This window comes from Rousettus aegyptiacus, unplaced genomic scaffold, assembly GCF_014176215.1.
Source record: "Rousettus aegyptiacus isolate mRouAeg1 unplaced genomic scaffold, mRouAeg1.p scaffold_m13_p_4, whole genome shotgun sequence".
NCBI classification, from domain to species: domain Eukaryota; kingdom Metazoa; phylum Chordata; class Mammalia; order Chiroptera; family Pteropodidae; genus Rousettus; species Rousettus aegyptiacus.
The window spans coordinates 98,831,462-98,844,474 of NW_023416307.1; the positions used below are offsets into that span (position 1 = coordinate 98,831,462).

General features: G+C 39.4%; 1 protein-coding gene across 2 annotated transcripts in view; it reads right to left on the reverse strand.

The window, feature by feature from the left end:
* Positions 1–11,871, reverse strand: part of GXYLT2 (glucoside xylosyltransferase 2) — a 97,643-nt gene extending 85,772 nt beyond the window's left edge. For both annotated transcript variants that reach the window (XM_016148036.2, XM_036219357.1), the window contains exon 1: positions 11,457–11,871. In XM_016148036.2, the coding sequence (XP_016003522.2) occupies positions 11,457–11,707 (251 nt within the window). In that variant the 5' untranslated portion in view covers positions 11,708–11,871. The remainder of the gene's footprint in view (positions 1–11,456) is intronic.
* Between the last annotated feature and the right edge of the window lie 1,142 nt (positions 11,872–13,013).

A 13,013-nucleotide genomic window follows, 5' to 3' on the forward strand; every position in this document is an offset into this window, starting at 1 on the left:
TACCTTGACCCTCTTTTCTGCCATCTCCTGCTACCTCTCTTATCAGTGCTTCACCTAAACTGACAAGTTAAATGAACTCAGGTAAACCTGATGCTGTGATACAGGCAGGCAATGTAAACTCAACAGAAATTGTAGTTCTTTAACCCTTTTCCAGTTTAGAAAAAAAAATGCACAGCTTGTTGCCAGTGTTAATTTAACATCATGCATAGGAATGACATTGTCAGCAATCAAGAATTACTATATTTTGTAAATGGAAATACCACTACTAAAAACAGAAAGCTATAAATAGAATGATGTCATTTGTTTCCAAAGACTATCGATATACTACAGCAATGCAAAAATAATAATAAAAGCGAGATGTTTTGTGCCAAACTTTAGGGGTAAGGTTAGGACTGTAACCCGTGAGTTATCTCAGGGTAAATGCTATAGCCGCAAACACTGCAAGCGAGTATTCTCAGGGCAAACAGGAAACGAGTTAAAATATAGCTCAAGACAGTGTTGTTGGTGACTAGTTGTAATAGGGAAGGAAATGCAGAAATATTTAGGAAAAGATGGTAGAAGATTAATTTTAAGAAGTTGAATATGCTCACCTTGGGGGAAGAATAGAATAGCAGAATTTCCCTCTGGAGTGAAATCTTTTATAAGATGAAATCAGCTATTTGAACAAATGAGGCCAGAGTGGCAGTTTAGGAAGCAGAAACACCTTGATGCAGCCCCTAGAAGGAGACTCTAGTGATAAGAAATAATATTATGTGAACTGTGGGCAGGGAAAGGCACTAATAAAGTTCCCTGCAAACCACAGGTTTGGTAACACATTAATCCCCCAACAAAAAAAAATTTCCCCACTGAAGCTGTGAGAGTAGAACCATCACTTAGAAACCCAAACTTTATGCTAAAGGCTACGTAAACAGTTAAATCACTTTTATTGACTGATGGTTAGAATTAAATCAAGTATTAGTCTTTCAAGATAGAAAAATCTGACATTTGCCTTGAAATCACAGTATTATATGAATGGTGTCAACACAGTGCCAAAAACCTGCCAAGAAGGAGGGTCGCTTAATACAATTATTTGATAAGTGTAATTACGAATATATATATTTTAGATCATGATATTTGAAACATGGCTGTGTTCCTAAAGAAAGTCTAGGTGTAATACAGAGTAGGTATTTAATGCCTAAAGTTGGTCATTGTACCTATGTGTCTATATGTGTGCGTCCGCTTTTAGACACATGACACGTTTTATGAATAGTAAATGGCAGAGCAAGGTTCAAACCCAGGGGGCTGAAATTTAAGAGCTCTACTTTTAATCATTATGCTATATTTGGGAGCACACATATGTTGAGTTTAGAAGAGGAATCCCTTCTAGGCAGATGAACACTTTATCTGTTAAAATATAGGGCTTTCAGCTCAGTGATCCAGGCATGGACTGGATTTCAATCCCCGACTCACAGCCTCCCTGGGTGCAACTCTCAAAGCATACCTTCACCAACTCTACCTTTGAAATCCATCCATCAGCCATTAGATGAGGTCACGCACAATAGTGTTTATATTCTCTCCCTTGAAAATTCTATGATGCTGCCTGGACTAACGCTCACTTCCTTATTTCCCATTATTATTATTCCTGTCACATAGAAATTCCATTTCTCCATCTTCTTCTTCTCTTCAAATGTAGATGCTACTGAGATTTTAAAATATGAACCAGTGGTAATAGATTGAAATAAATGGCTTATGACATATTAGGGAGAAAAATAAGGATTACATATTCTGCAAAAGGGCAATTCTATCTCATTTCTCAAAAAGAACATGAAGGACTTACCAACTTAAGAAAAAATATGGTCTTCCCAACTAATTTTCTGTGCTCCTATGCCTCAAGCCAATAAGAAATTTTTAATTTTTATCATAATTTATATACTTTAGCATGTTTTATGTATTATACAACTAATACATACATTTATCATAAAAAAATTTTTTTTAAATACAGACAAGCAAAAGGAGGGTACCCATAAGGCCAGTTATGTAATCACTGTTAACATTTTGATATACTGGTATAATCTTCCAGAGTTATACCCAACATATGTGGGTGTGTGTATATAAATGTAACATATTTTTTTTAACTTTAAAAAAGGGATTATTTTTATAACCTATTTTTCCCTTACATATATGAACAATATACAAATATTTAAAAAAGAGATTTTATCAAATGAATCTTCTTCAAAGGAATTCTAGAATGTAATCAAATGATTCAGATTTTGAGATTTGTTCCCAAGTACAGCATAGTGGTTAGCAATGTGACTATAGAAGCTCACGGACCTGACTTCAGACTCTAGGTCTGCCACTAGCTGTTCCATCTTGGGCAAATTCTTTAACCACCTGTAACCCTCAGTGTGCCTATATGTGAAATGGGCATATTGATTCTAGTGGACATCTGCTTTTGGTCTTGGTGTTGCTTCCTAGCATCCATTTCCAGGAGTTTCTTGTAAGAGCACCTTAGTTTTTCTTTTTTTGGGGGGGGGGGGCAGGGGAGGTGGGGAGGAGACCATCTTTCTTCTGTTCTTAGTCCATGAGGTATGTAAGAGTTGAATCATCCTCCCCCACACCCCGCAAATAGCTGTGGCCATGAGTAATTTGATATCCATGTGAACCAAGTCAGGTCAAAAGAGGCAGCCCTGGGACTCTTGTTGGATAAAGTTTTTCCCTTAGCAGGTACTAAAGGAGAAGGATGCAAGCCTCCTAATAGTTCCATGAACTATTACGTGGAAAAAACTCACCTGAGAGTGTGGTCTACACAGAAGGCAGTAAAGCTAAAATATGGAGGCAAGATGATTAGAAATCCTGTATATATCTGTAATAGAAGCTTTATCTTCTTTGCACTTTACAGTTTTATGAGCTGTTAATCCCCTTTTATGATTAAGTGATATAAACTGATGAGCTGATATTCTATTACTTGTAACTGAGAGTTCTAACCTATCCAATAATAGTACCTGCCTCTTAGGCTGTTGTGAAGATTAAATGCAATAACACGGCGAAGTGCTTCATACATTACCTGGCATATTTAAGTGGTCTTTAAGTATTAGTTGTTAGCATTATTAAATACTACCTTGAAATATAGAAGCCTTCATTTTTCTCTAAATATTTCATATTCATGCCAAAAACAGGCTAGGCAGAACATCAAAAAGCACGTTAATTTGCTTTAATACTCTATCAATACTCTATCTTATTGCAAAACAGATTTGAAGTTTTTGTACACTTCTTAAATCTACCTCAAAGTTTCTTCTAAAACACCAACTTGTGTTTCCAACTTCTCTTGTGTTTCTTTGAAAATATCGATTTCCAATAACCCATTCCCCCTGAGGGATAAAATATGATACTTGAACATCAAAGCTTGTTACTTTGGGATCAGTAGTCAGACAACTGGGGTCCTTATAATTCTCACAAAACTGGGAGGAGAAAAATGCAGAGCATTTTCAAACCCAACCAGAGATGCAGGGCCTATGAAAGAAATTCTGCATTTTGGTTCCCTGACAATACCTCCTAATTCCCACAGACTCTTCAGTCATCCTCTGCTTTTCTAAGCTAAAAACAATAACTTGCTATGCTTGAGCAGAGATCAAAGCTACAGATAGCCAGAATTCCAAGTTTGAAACTCTCTAGAACAATAGCTCAACTCCTTAAAATGCAGCGAAAACAGTCCTCCTGCCTTATCTACTCCTTCAGCTTTTATTGAGGACCAGGAGACTGGGGTTGGTGTACCATTTATGTATGGAAGTTGGGTCTTGATTTCAAGTCATAGCCTGAGCAGAACCTGCCTGAATCTGCATCTTAGCCCTAGCAAACACTGCTGTGAGTGTTCTGTATGACACATTGAGCCAGCAGTTTACCTGCATTATTTCATTTCATCATTGAACTTATAAGTAAGCCAAGATTTGATGAGGAGGACTAACTAAATCAAAGCCACACAGCTAGTCAGCTGCGTCTAGTTACAAATTCAGTTCCTAACAAAAGCAACAGTGAACAACAGTACTCAGAACTGTGAATCATTTGTTGAGTGATCACCATGAGCTAGTCCTGTACTAAGTGCTTTATGTACATTATCATTATTTTACTTCTTTGGACCTCAGTTTCCTCCCCCATGAAACAGAGTCATGTTTTGGATTATGTGTTCTCTCCTATCTCCTACTTATGTAGAACTTGGGTTCTAAGTTGTACTGTGATGAATTTCTACTAGAGGATTAGTCTTTTGTGTTGCTAAAAGAAGTCAAGGGGAGGGTCCACAGAAGGGCATCAATACACCACCTTCAAATGTACCAAAGTCACTCTTTGCTGGAACAAAATAATGGTGTCTGTATGAAGTCAGCAAGTCAAGAAGCTCTTCTTTCCAGGAGCAGTTTTCAAAATTTCATAATCTGAAATAAATCAAGTGCTGGGGACGATTTGGAGAGGAATGTAAAATGAACTGTCTTCAACAAAAGTCTCTTGTTTTCTTTTTAAAAAATATTTTAAATGGGATCACACACACACACACACACACACACACATAAAACATAAAATTTTGGCTCTTATTTTCTTACAGTGAACTATAACATGAAGAGAAATATTTCCAAGGAAAACAAATCTGTTTTCAAATCTTGCAAAGACTCTCACCTGTGAGTTTGTATGGGGATAAGTTGCAATATGGCCATTATTTACTGAATTTAGTAAAGGTGCTAAAAGCAGGTGCTACATATCCAAATTGATCAGGACTCTCTGGTGGTGAGTGAAAGCTCAATTTATGGAATCTAGGAAAGGGATGAAACAGTACAGCCAGCGAAAAGCAGAAGCTGATCCTGGGAACAACATTAGGAACTGGCCCCCACCGCAGTCACTCTGCGTTGCTTCTCATCTTTCCACATCACCTTGAGTTCAGCTTTTTCCACATGGCAGAAAAGTGGCTGCTAATTCCTGAGTTTCATACCTGATAGTCTCAGCCACTAGAAACAGTTTGACCTTATACTGTCTTTGATCTTGGTGGCCTTGGCCTCAGCCCTAACTCAAAAGGTGGGCCTTGCTTGGTTTAAGTCAATTAGCTGGTCCTATCTCACTCCTCCATTCCTTTCCTTTCCCTCCTCCATGCTACAGGCATTTAAACCAATCAAAGCAAATGAGATGAGAGAAAAATTTTGCTAGGGCTTCTGGAAAATAAAAACATTCCCTTTCCCAGATAAGCAAGTAAAGGAAGCGAGGATGATCTACATAGTAATTGATTAGAGTTGGAGACATCAGTATGAACCCATGTTTAGTTTAACATAGGTAGAGATGGTTACATATGGAAATATTTATAGATATGTGTACATACAAAGATTAGTATAAACACAAATATGCTTTTCTCTGTAAGCTGTGAGGAACTAAAAAAAAAGTGATACCCCAACACTAATAAGCTTGCTGGGTGCCTGAATCTTGGTTTCTAAAACCATTTTCCAACAAGAGAAATCAGGGCTTCTTGAAGAAATGGCTTATTGTAGGACTGGGGCAAGAAATATACAAGAGGAACCTGGAGCACCCTGTAGTGCCAGAGAGTAAGGAAGTGCTCAAAAAGCAAAAACAAACAAACAAACTAACTAACTAACTAAAAACTAAAAAACAAAACAAAACAAAAAAACCACACACACACATTGATGGAGGTATGTCAAAGAAGCATAGATACAAATTGAAAGAGCTCCTAATGGCCAAAACTGAAACAATTCCAGCAACAAAATAAAATCATATTGGATTGTAACTCAAAGTATAAAATAAATATCTATAGGTTCATACTGATATGATTAAAAAAATAATGGGGAAAAATAATCAAATCTCCCATGTAGAAGAATTTCAAATAATTTATATAGATACTCCACCCTCAGGGATGATGGAGAGCATTAACTCCTCATTCCTTATGTGTGGGCCGTGCACAGTAACTTCCTTCCAAAGTTTACAGTATGGAGAGCAGGAAAAGAGTAAGTTTACAGTAGAGAAAACTGACACTACCTCAGCCAGGTGACTAAGGCCAATATTAGCAGTCATAAATCATGTTGACAGTGTACACACTTGATATAATGTGATAAAAATAGCACTTTACCTATATGATTTTCCTCCCAATAATCTAAAACCCCAGTATTACAATGAATAAAACATCAGACATGTTCCAACGGTGGGGTATCCTACAAAATATCTGATCAGTGTTTTTCATAATTCTCAAGGTCATCAAAAAGAAGGTCACTTTGAGAAATGGCCATAGCCAAGAGGAGCCTAAGGAAACAAGACAAGTAAATGTAAATGTGGTATCCTGGTAGGGATTCTGGAACAGAAGAACATTAGGTAAAAACTAAGGAAATCTAAATAAACTAAACATTAGTAATAATGTACAATTTTAGTTCGTTAATTGTAACAAAAATATTGAACCAATATAAGATTTTAATAATAGAGGAAACTGGGTGTAGGGTATAGGGAGACACTCTGCACTGCTTTCTCATAAATCTTAAACTATTCTAAAAATTACAATCTATTAAAAAGAAAAAAAAACCCTTTAAGAATGTTACTATTCAAGATCTTCACTATTCTCCTAAAGGATATGGGATTGTTTTTAATATTATTAATAATGTAATTTAATAATGTAAGTGAAGTCTTAGCACAGTGCTGGCACAAGCTGGATATTGCATTCGTTTAAGAGTTCACTTGACAAATATGTAGTGAGAACCTATTATAAGATAATCTGTTATAGGTGCTAGCAGTACATAAAGTGTACATGGGGTTAGAGAAGGCAAATAAAATAACAATGTTCATATAATGATGAATGCTATCAAAATACACTAAATGGGGTAAGCGGGTAGAGGATGATGGGGAAGTTTCCGTTTTTCTAGGGCAATTGGGAAGACCCTTCTGAGGAAAAAAGTCTGAAAGCAGAGACCTGAAAGAAATGAGGTCTCTAGTGATGTAAGAATGTGAGAAAAGATCATTCTAGCACAGGAAACAAAAAGTATTGAGATAGGAGTGAACTCAGTTTATTTGAAGGCCAGTGTGGCTTAAGTGGAGTGAGTGAAGTGGGGAGTGGTTAAGAGACAAAGTCAGAGAACTAAATGGGGTTAAGATCAGGTGAGCACTTGGAAGCCACACTGAGAAATTGAATTTTATTCTCAGTGTGATGGGAAGTCTGTTACTGTAGGGCTTTCAACCAGCAAAGAGACCCAATGTAGTCTACATATTTAAGATTACTCCAGCAGCTGCATGGAAATGGACTGTAGAGAGTGCTAGAGTGGAAACACACAAACCAGATTGTAGGTTACTGCAGACGGATACCTAAGTACAAAAGGATGGTGTTTAGATCAGTGGTAACAGTGGAAGTAGGAGTGGGGATATATTTTGAGATAGAACCAATAGGGTTTATTGATTATGTGTAGAGGGTGAAAAAGGGGACTTGTGGACCAATCAAGAAAAATGAATGTGAATAGAATCAAAACTCATAGGACAGAATATCATAGATGGTACCCAAGATCTAAAGACCTTCAATGTTTAGGTTTACCAGCTAATCACAGGATGGCCACAAACTTGGCATTTTTCTATATAACATCATCCCTCTTTATTGAGACCTTTATTCAAGCTAGAACTCTCTGAGAATACTTATCTTACAGACCAAAGGGAACTGCAGGAAATGCTGTCTTGCTGAGAAAGTATGCACGCTTCCTCTCATTGGGGCAGATGGGGAGGCTGCCAAGTATAGTATTTCTGTATTGTCTTCCCTTCCCCCTTCTCTGAATTTGGTGTGGGCAGCAACTCCATTCATCACTGTAGAATGAATGCCTGGCCCAGAATATATGTACAGTAAACATTTGCTGAGTGACTGTGGAAAAAATGGCACAGGAGTACCACAGAGCATAGAGGTAGCCTAAGTTTCCCTTAGAAACCTCATTTTAAGAGAAAATAGCAATATCCAGGCCAACACGGAAGAAAAATAAAGTTCAAAAGAGGGTTAAGTTTGAGTAATCAATAAGAGTTCTAGGCTAGAGCCCAAATGAGAAACAGTGATTTTGCAAGAGACAGCACAAAGGGCTAAACAATAGTCTTTGTTGGGATTCTGTAGCTAAACTTGATGATCTCATCACAGAATCAGCAAATGTCAGAGCTGGAAGAGATGTTAGAAAACTTTGGGTCAATTCATCATTTTACAGATGAGGAAATTAAGATGAAATGTCTTGGGACTAGAAACCAATTCTCTGGACTCCAGATGCCAAATTCTTTTTTTACGTGGTGTGGATTGGCAGTTATATTAAACTTCCTTTTCCATACGTAAGCTTGAAGAGGAGTTTTCAGAAGCAAGCTGGAGAAATAGACTTCTAAAGCCTAAAGTGTATTCCAAATTAAATTTTCCTTTTAGAATTCAGTTCCATTAAAAACAAATTATCTCTCCTAACAAAATTCTTATCATTCAGTGAAAATGAGGCAGCCCACCATACTTGCTTTCCTTTTTGACATGGCTGCCAGGAAGCATAGAGCTAACTTTAACACTTAAATCCTCATAATAGTGGCCTCAGTTTTTAACAAACAGTACTCGTTTTCCCCCTCCTCTTTTTATGTCTTTTCATTTTTTATAACTATTTCAATGGCCTTATTGTACATGTGTTTTCTACTGTAAGTCATCTCAAATTCTTTTTGGATGTCAGCCAGGTATAAATCACTAATAAACCAAACTAGAAAGATTTCATTTCTCTTGTGCACTGGAACTACTACTTATAGTGTGGTATCAGTTTTCAGATCCCGCCCTTAACCTAAAAGGTCAGATTTTACCTTCTGGCTTTATATTTATAGAGAAGAGAGGCCACCACAGGACAGATTGCACACAAATGACTAGTTATAAAATTGTAGGGTCTGCCTGCTAACTAGGCAAGTCCCTGGAAACTTCTCTGAAATGAAAACAAGATGTGGAAGGAGAGTGCTATGTTTCCTGTGCTGACGTGGCAAACTTCACTGACAGCAGTATCCTGGGGGAGGCAACGCAGACTGGTCCAAGGATGGTCAGCAGGTGGTAGACTGTGTCATATTCAACTCCAAATTTCTTCTGACTACTCCCCAACCCTGAGAAATGAGATCCTGCAGCCTCCCTCTCTTCTGGATTCTAGCCACGTAAAGAGATTAAAACACCCATTTTCTAAAAACATGAAGCTTTCTTTTCCCTCCCTAAAATCAAATTCCTCCTAAACCACAAAAATTTAACCCAGACAGGATTAGGAAAGCAATAAAAGAGTTCCTGAAGAGATCTTTCCTCCTGCTCCCTTACTGCTTCAGAATCTTCTGTCCCCATTTCTGTCTAGGTAGTAAAAGAAACATTAATAAGTCCCAAAAAATGTCAGCTTCTCCAGAGGACACTAGACTTTCATGTTTATGCATGTGAGCTTGAGATGTCCTGTGGCTCTTATTTTTCACTCTTCCCTGAGTTTTTAAATTTTGTTCTTTATTCCTATGGTGTTAGCCATGATTACCATGATAATCTAAAAGATAGGTTCCAAAGAAAAATGGTCCTGTGGCTCATGGAAACAGTCTTTCCCTGAAACATCCATTTGGATTCTGTTCATGGTCTCTTCCTAGTCGCAGCCAATTTGTTCAGATAGGGACAAGAAGGTGCTGCCCCAATGTTCCCAACACCTTGAAGAATGAGACAGTTGAAAAAATCTATGTTTATTTAGAAGAATCTAAGAAATATTATGAAATGTAGGCAAGATTAGTGTATGAAACCAGTATAGCAGGTAAGAGCTCAACCTGGGCCCAAGCTGCTGAGTCTTTATCCATACCTACCACATGTTATCTACAAACCTTGGACAAATTTCTAAACCTTATATATTACTTTCCTCATCTGTAAAATGGTGATATGTTAGTGCTTACTTCACAGAATAGGCTCTCAAACTTTGGTGTGCATTAGAAACAAGGGGAGGACTTGTTAAAACATAGATTACTGACCTCACTCCCACGGTTTTTGATTTAGTAGGTCTGGGGTGCTGCCTGAGAATCTGCATTTCTAACACGACCCCCAGTGACATTGGTGCTGCTGGTTAAAGGCCACACTTTGAGAACCACTATCATAGGGTTGCAGTGCGAATAACATAGGTAATATACAAAAAGTGATAACAATGACTATTTTTATGTACTACTGTTAGCACTGTGCCTGGTTAGCTATGTCAACTGGTGTTAGTTATTATTATCTTACAAGTTGTCCTGTCAATTTACAAATCATAGTAAACCTGTAGTTGAACTGTAATATAATCCATTATAAGAAACCTCAGTATATAGTAAGGAAAATCCTATTAAGTAACAGAAATAACCTTATTTTAAAGAGCATATTCATTTATAAGGGGTTGTAAGTGGATCTAAATACTAAAAAGTGACTCTATATTTCATTGGGGTTTTTCCCTCCTAAAATTTGTCAGTATCCATGTGTACATTTATTATGAGGCAGAAAAGAAATAAAGGCTGACACAGCTACTTCTTGAGGTTTCTTTTCTCTTAGTTACAGTAAAAGCACCAAAACACATGTAGTTATTATGGTCAAAAAGAATTCTCCAACTCATTTTAAGTAATTAAGAAATTCAGCAAATGCGGACCTTGCAACTGGCAGTTAGAAACATCTACAGCTTCTAAAGGGCAGAGGAAACACAATGGCTACAAGACAAGGATTGTTAAAAAGCTCTCCACAACAAAGGAAATGAACAGCAAATCCCTAACTTGCAGGCGTTCCAGCGACCCTAAGGACAAAGATAAAACGCTCTGACGAAAAGCTGTGGCGTGTTAAGCTTTGTGCAGAGAAAGAGAATACCAAACATAATGTCGAAGGTTAAGATGTTTTCTCTGTAGGACTCTTTGACCGTGCTTGAGTCATAACCAGAAAGAAGCACAGCGAACCCCTCAGTGTGTCTTTTCCGTACCACACATCACTCCTTTCAAGGAGAAAACTTTTTAATAAACTTAGGTTGAGTGCCTCTTCTGTTCTAAGCACAGGACGATTCGAGGTTCAAAGACAGGCAGCCAGTCTTTGGTAAATATCTAACTTTTCCAACTAAATTAGATCTATGTTTTTGGTAAAAATTCTCCAGTGAAACATGAGAATTAGATAAAGCATTCTTGCATCGTGATGGCTCTTGAAAAATTAAACAAAGGGCGCATGTTTGCAAGAATGCAAACATAAGTCTCGCCTTAACAGTTAAAAAAAAAATGTAATATACAAACTACTTTCCCTGACACTTCTCTTTTAAAAAGGTACGTGATTATCAGTACTGTGCCATCAGGAGGACTCAACGAAAGTGGTTCTTCAGCTCTAGCGGGGTAAGAAGTAGAAGTGGGCTGCTCGTGGGTGAATTTGGATTCTGTCCTTCCAGCCCAAAGCCTCCCCTGGACTTGGTGCGGGTGGAGGGAGTGAGACACGAGTCCCCAGATGGGACTCTGGGGCTGCCACGACTCACCTCGCCAACTTTTCCAGGCTCGCTGCGCCCCGGCGGCCGGCGCGCGGGCGCGGACGCGGTGGCCGGCGCCTCTGAGCACCCTGGCCGGGGAGGCGCGCAGGGGCAGGCGCCGGATGGCGCTGCGGAGCGGACGCGGGACGCGCCAGCAGGGCTGGGGGCTCGGCGCGGCCGGTGCGCAGGGTCAGCAGCGCCAGCAGCAGCGTGACCAGCGCGAGCAGGAGCAGCGCAGCCGCCTTACTGCGGAGCTTCATGGTGCGGCGCAGTAGTGGCGGCAGCAGCCCCGGGGCAGCGTGGCCCCTCTACTCATTGCGGCGCACGGGGCAGTGGCGGCGGCGGCGGCGGCGGCGGCGGCGGCGTGGGGGCAAGTGCTACAGTGCGGGATTGTAGTCTCCTTCGCCCGCCCGCCCGCCCGCACGAGACTGGGGACTGGGCGGCGAGCGGGCCGGCGACGGCGGAGGAGGAGGAGGTGGGAGAGGAGGAGGCCCGAGCGGAGCTGGAGGAGGAGCGGCCTGCGCCTACCGTACTGTGTGGAGTAGCCGCTCGTCAGCCCACCCGCCAGCCTTGCGGCACTTGAGTTTCAGGTAGCGCAGCCCCAGTGTTCTCTCACTTCCTCACTCACTCTCTCCCTCCCCCTCTCCCTCTCATACCATTCCATTCCATTCCCTCTTTTACTTCCTCATTTACTCTCTCATTCACTTACCCTCCCATTTCCATCCACTCATCCATCTGATTCCCTCATTCATGGATTGTCCCCGTTATTTAATTCTATCCGTCTGTCCAAGCACTCATTAACCTATCTATGCATCCGGTCGGGCAAGGGACATCTCTCTCCTGTCTGCCCAGTGCAAGGTGCAGCACTTGATAGATATATGTTGGATAAAATCAATCCAGATCCAAGTAATCTAAAGAATTTATAGAATGAATTTCAAAGTCTGGTTTTGAAGTCTGACTCAGCCGTTTACTGGCTTGGTGATGCTGACCACGGCGCACTACTTTCCTGAGACTTAATTTTCTTACATGCAAAATGGGAATGCCTCTGTGGACAGAGGCATTTTGTGAGCGTTAAATTAAGTAACGCTTTCAAAGAAATTAACACGGTGTCTGGCTCGAAAAAGTTGCCCAAGAAAGGCTCTGTGATAACTAACACAATAAAATGTAGCTTCCCATACATGCATATATGCAAGGTTATTTCTGACAGAGATTTGAGATAGAATAATAACTTTACAATCAAGTGTAGGAATGGACTCGTCAGAGACTTTAACAGCCACAATCATCAGATGGAGTTTCCAGAATTCCACAACTAATATTTTAGGGCATCTCCAGTCACAAATCTGAAGCATTAGGACACATTTTCCTATTATTCACCATTAATTGACAGCCAATATTCTACTTACTCTTTTTTGCATGGCAACAAAACAAACAATATCAGTTATAACAATGTCTCAGAGTTTCTACAAGATTGCCTTATAAATCATTTATATTCAATTATATTATGAACAAATCTCATATTAGGATTATATTTTAATTCTTTAAAACTCATCGTATTTAAAGTTTTAG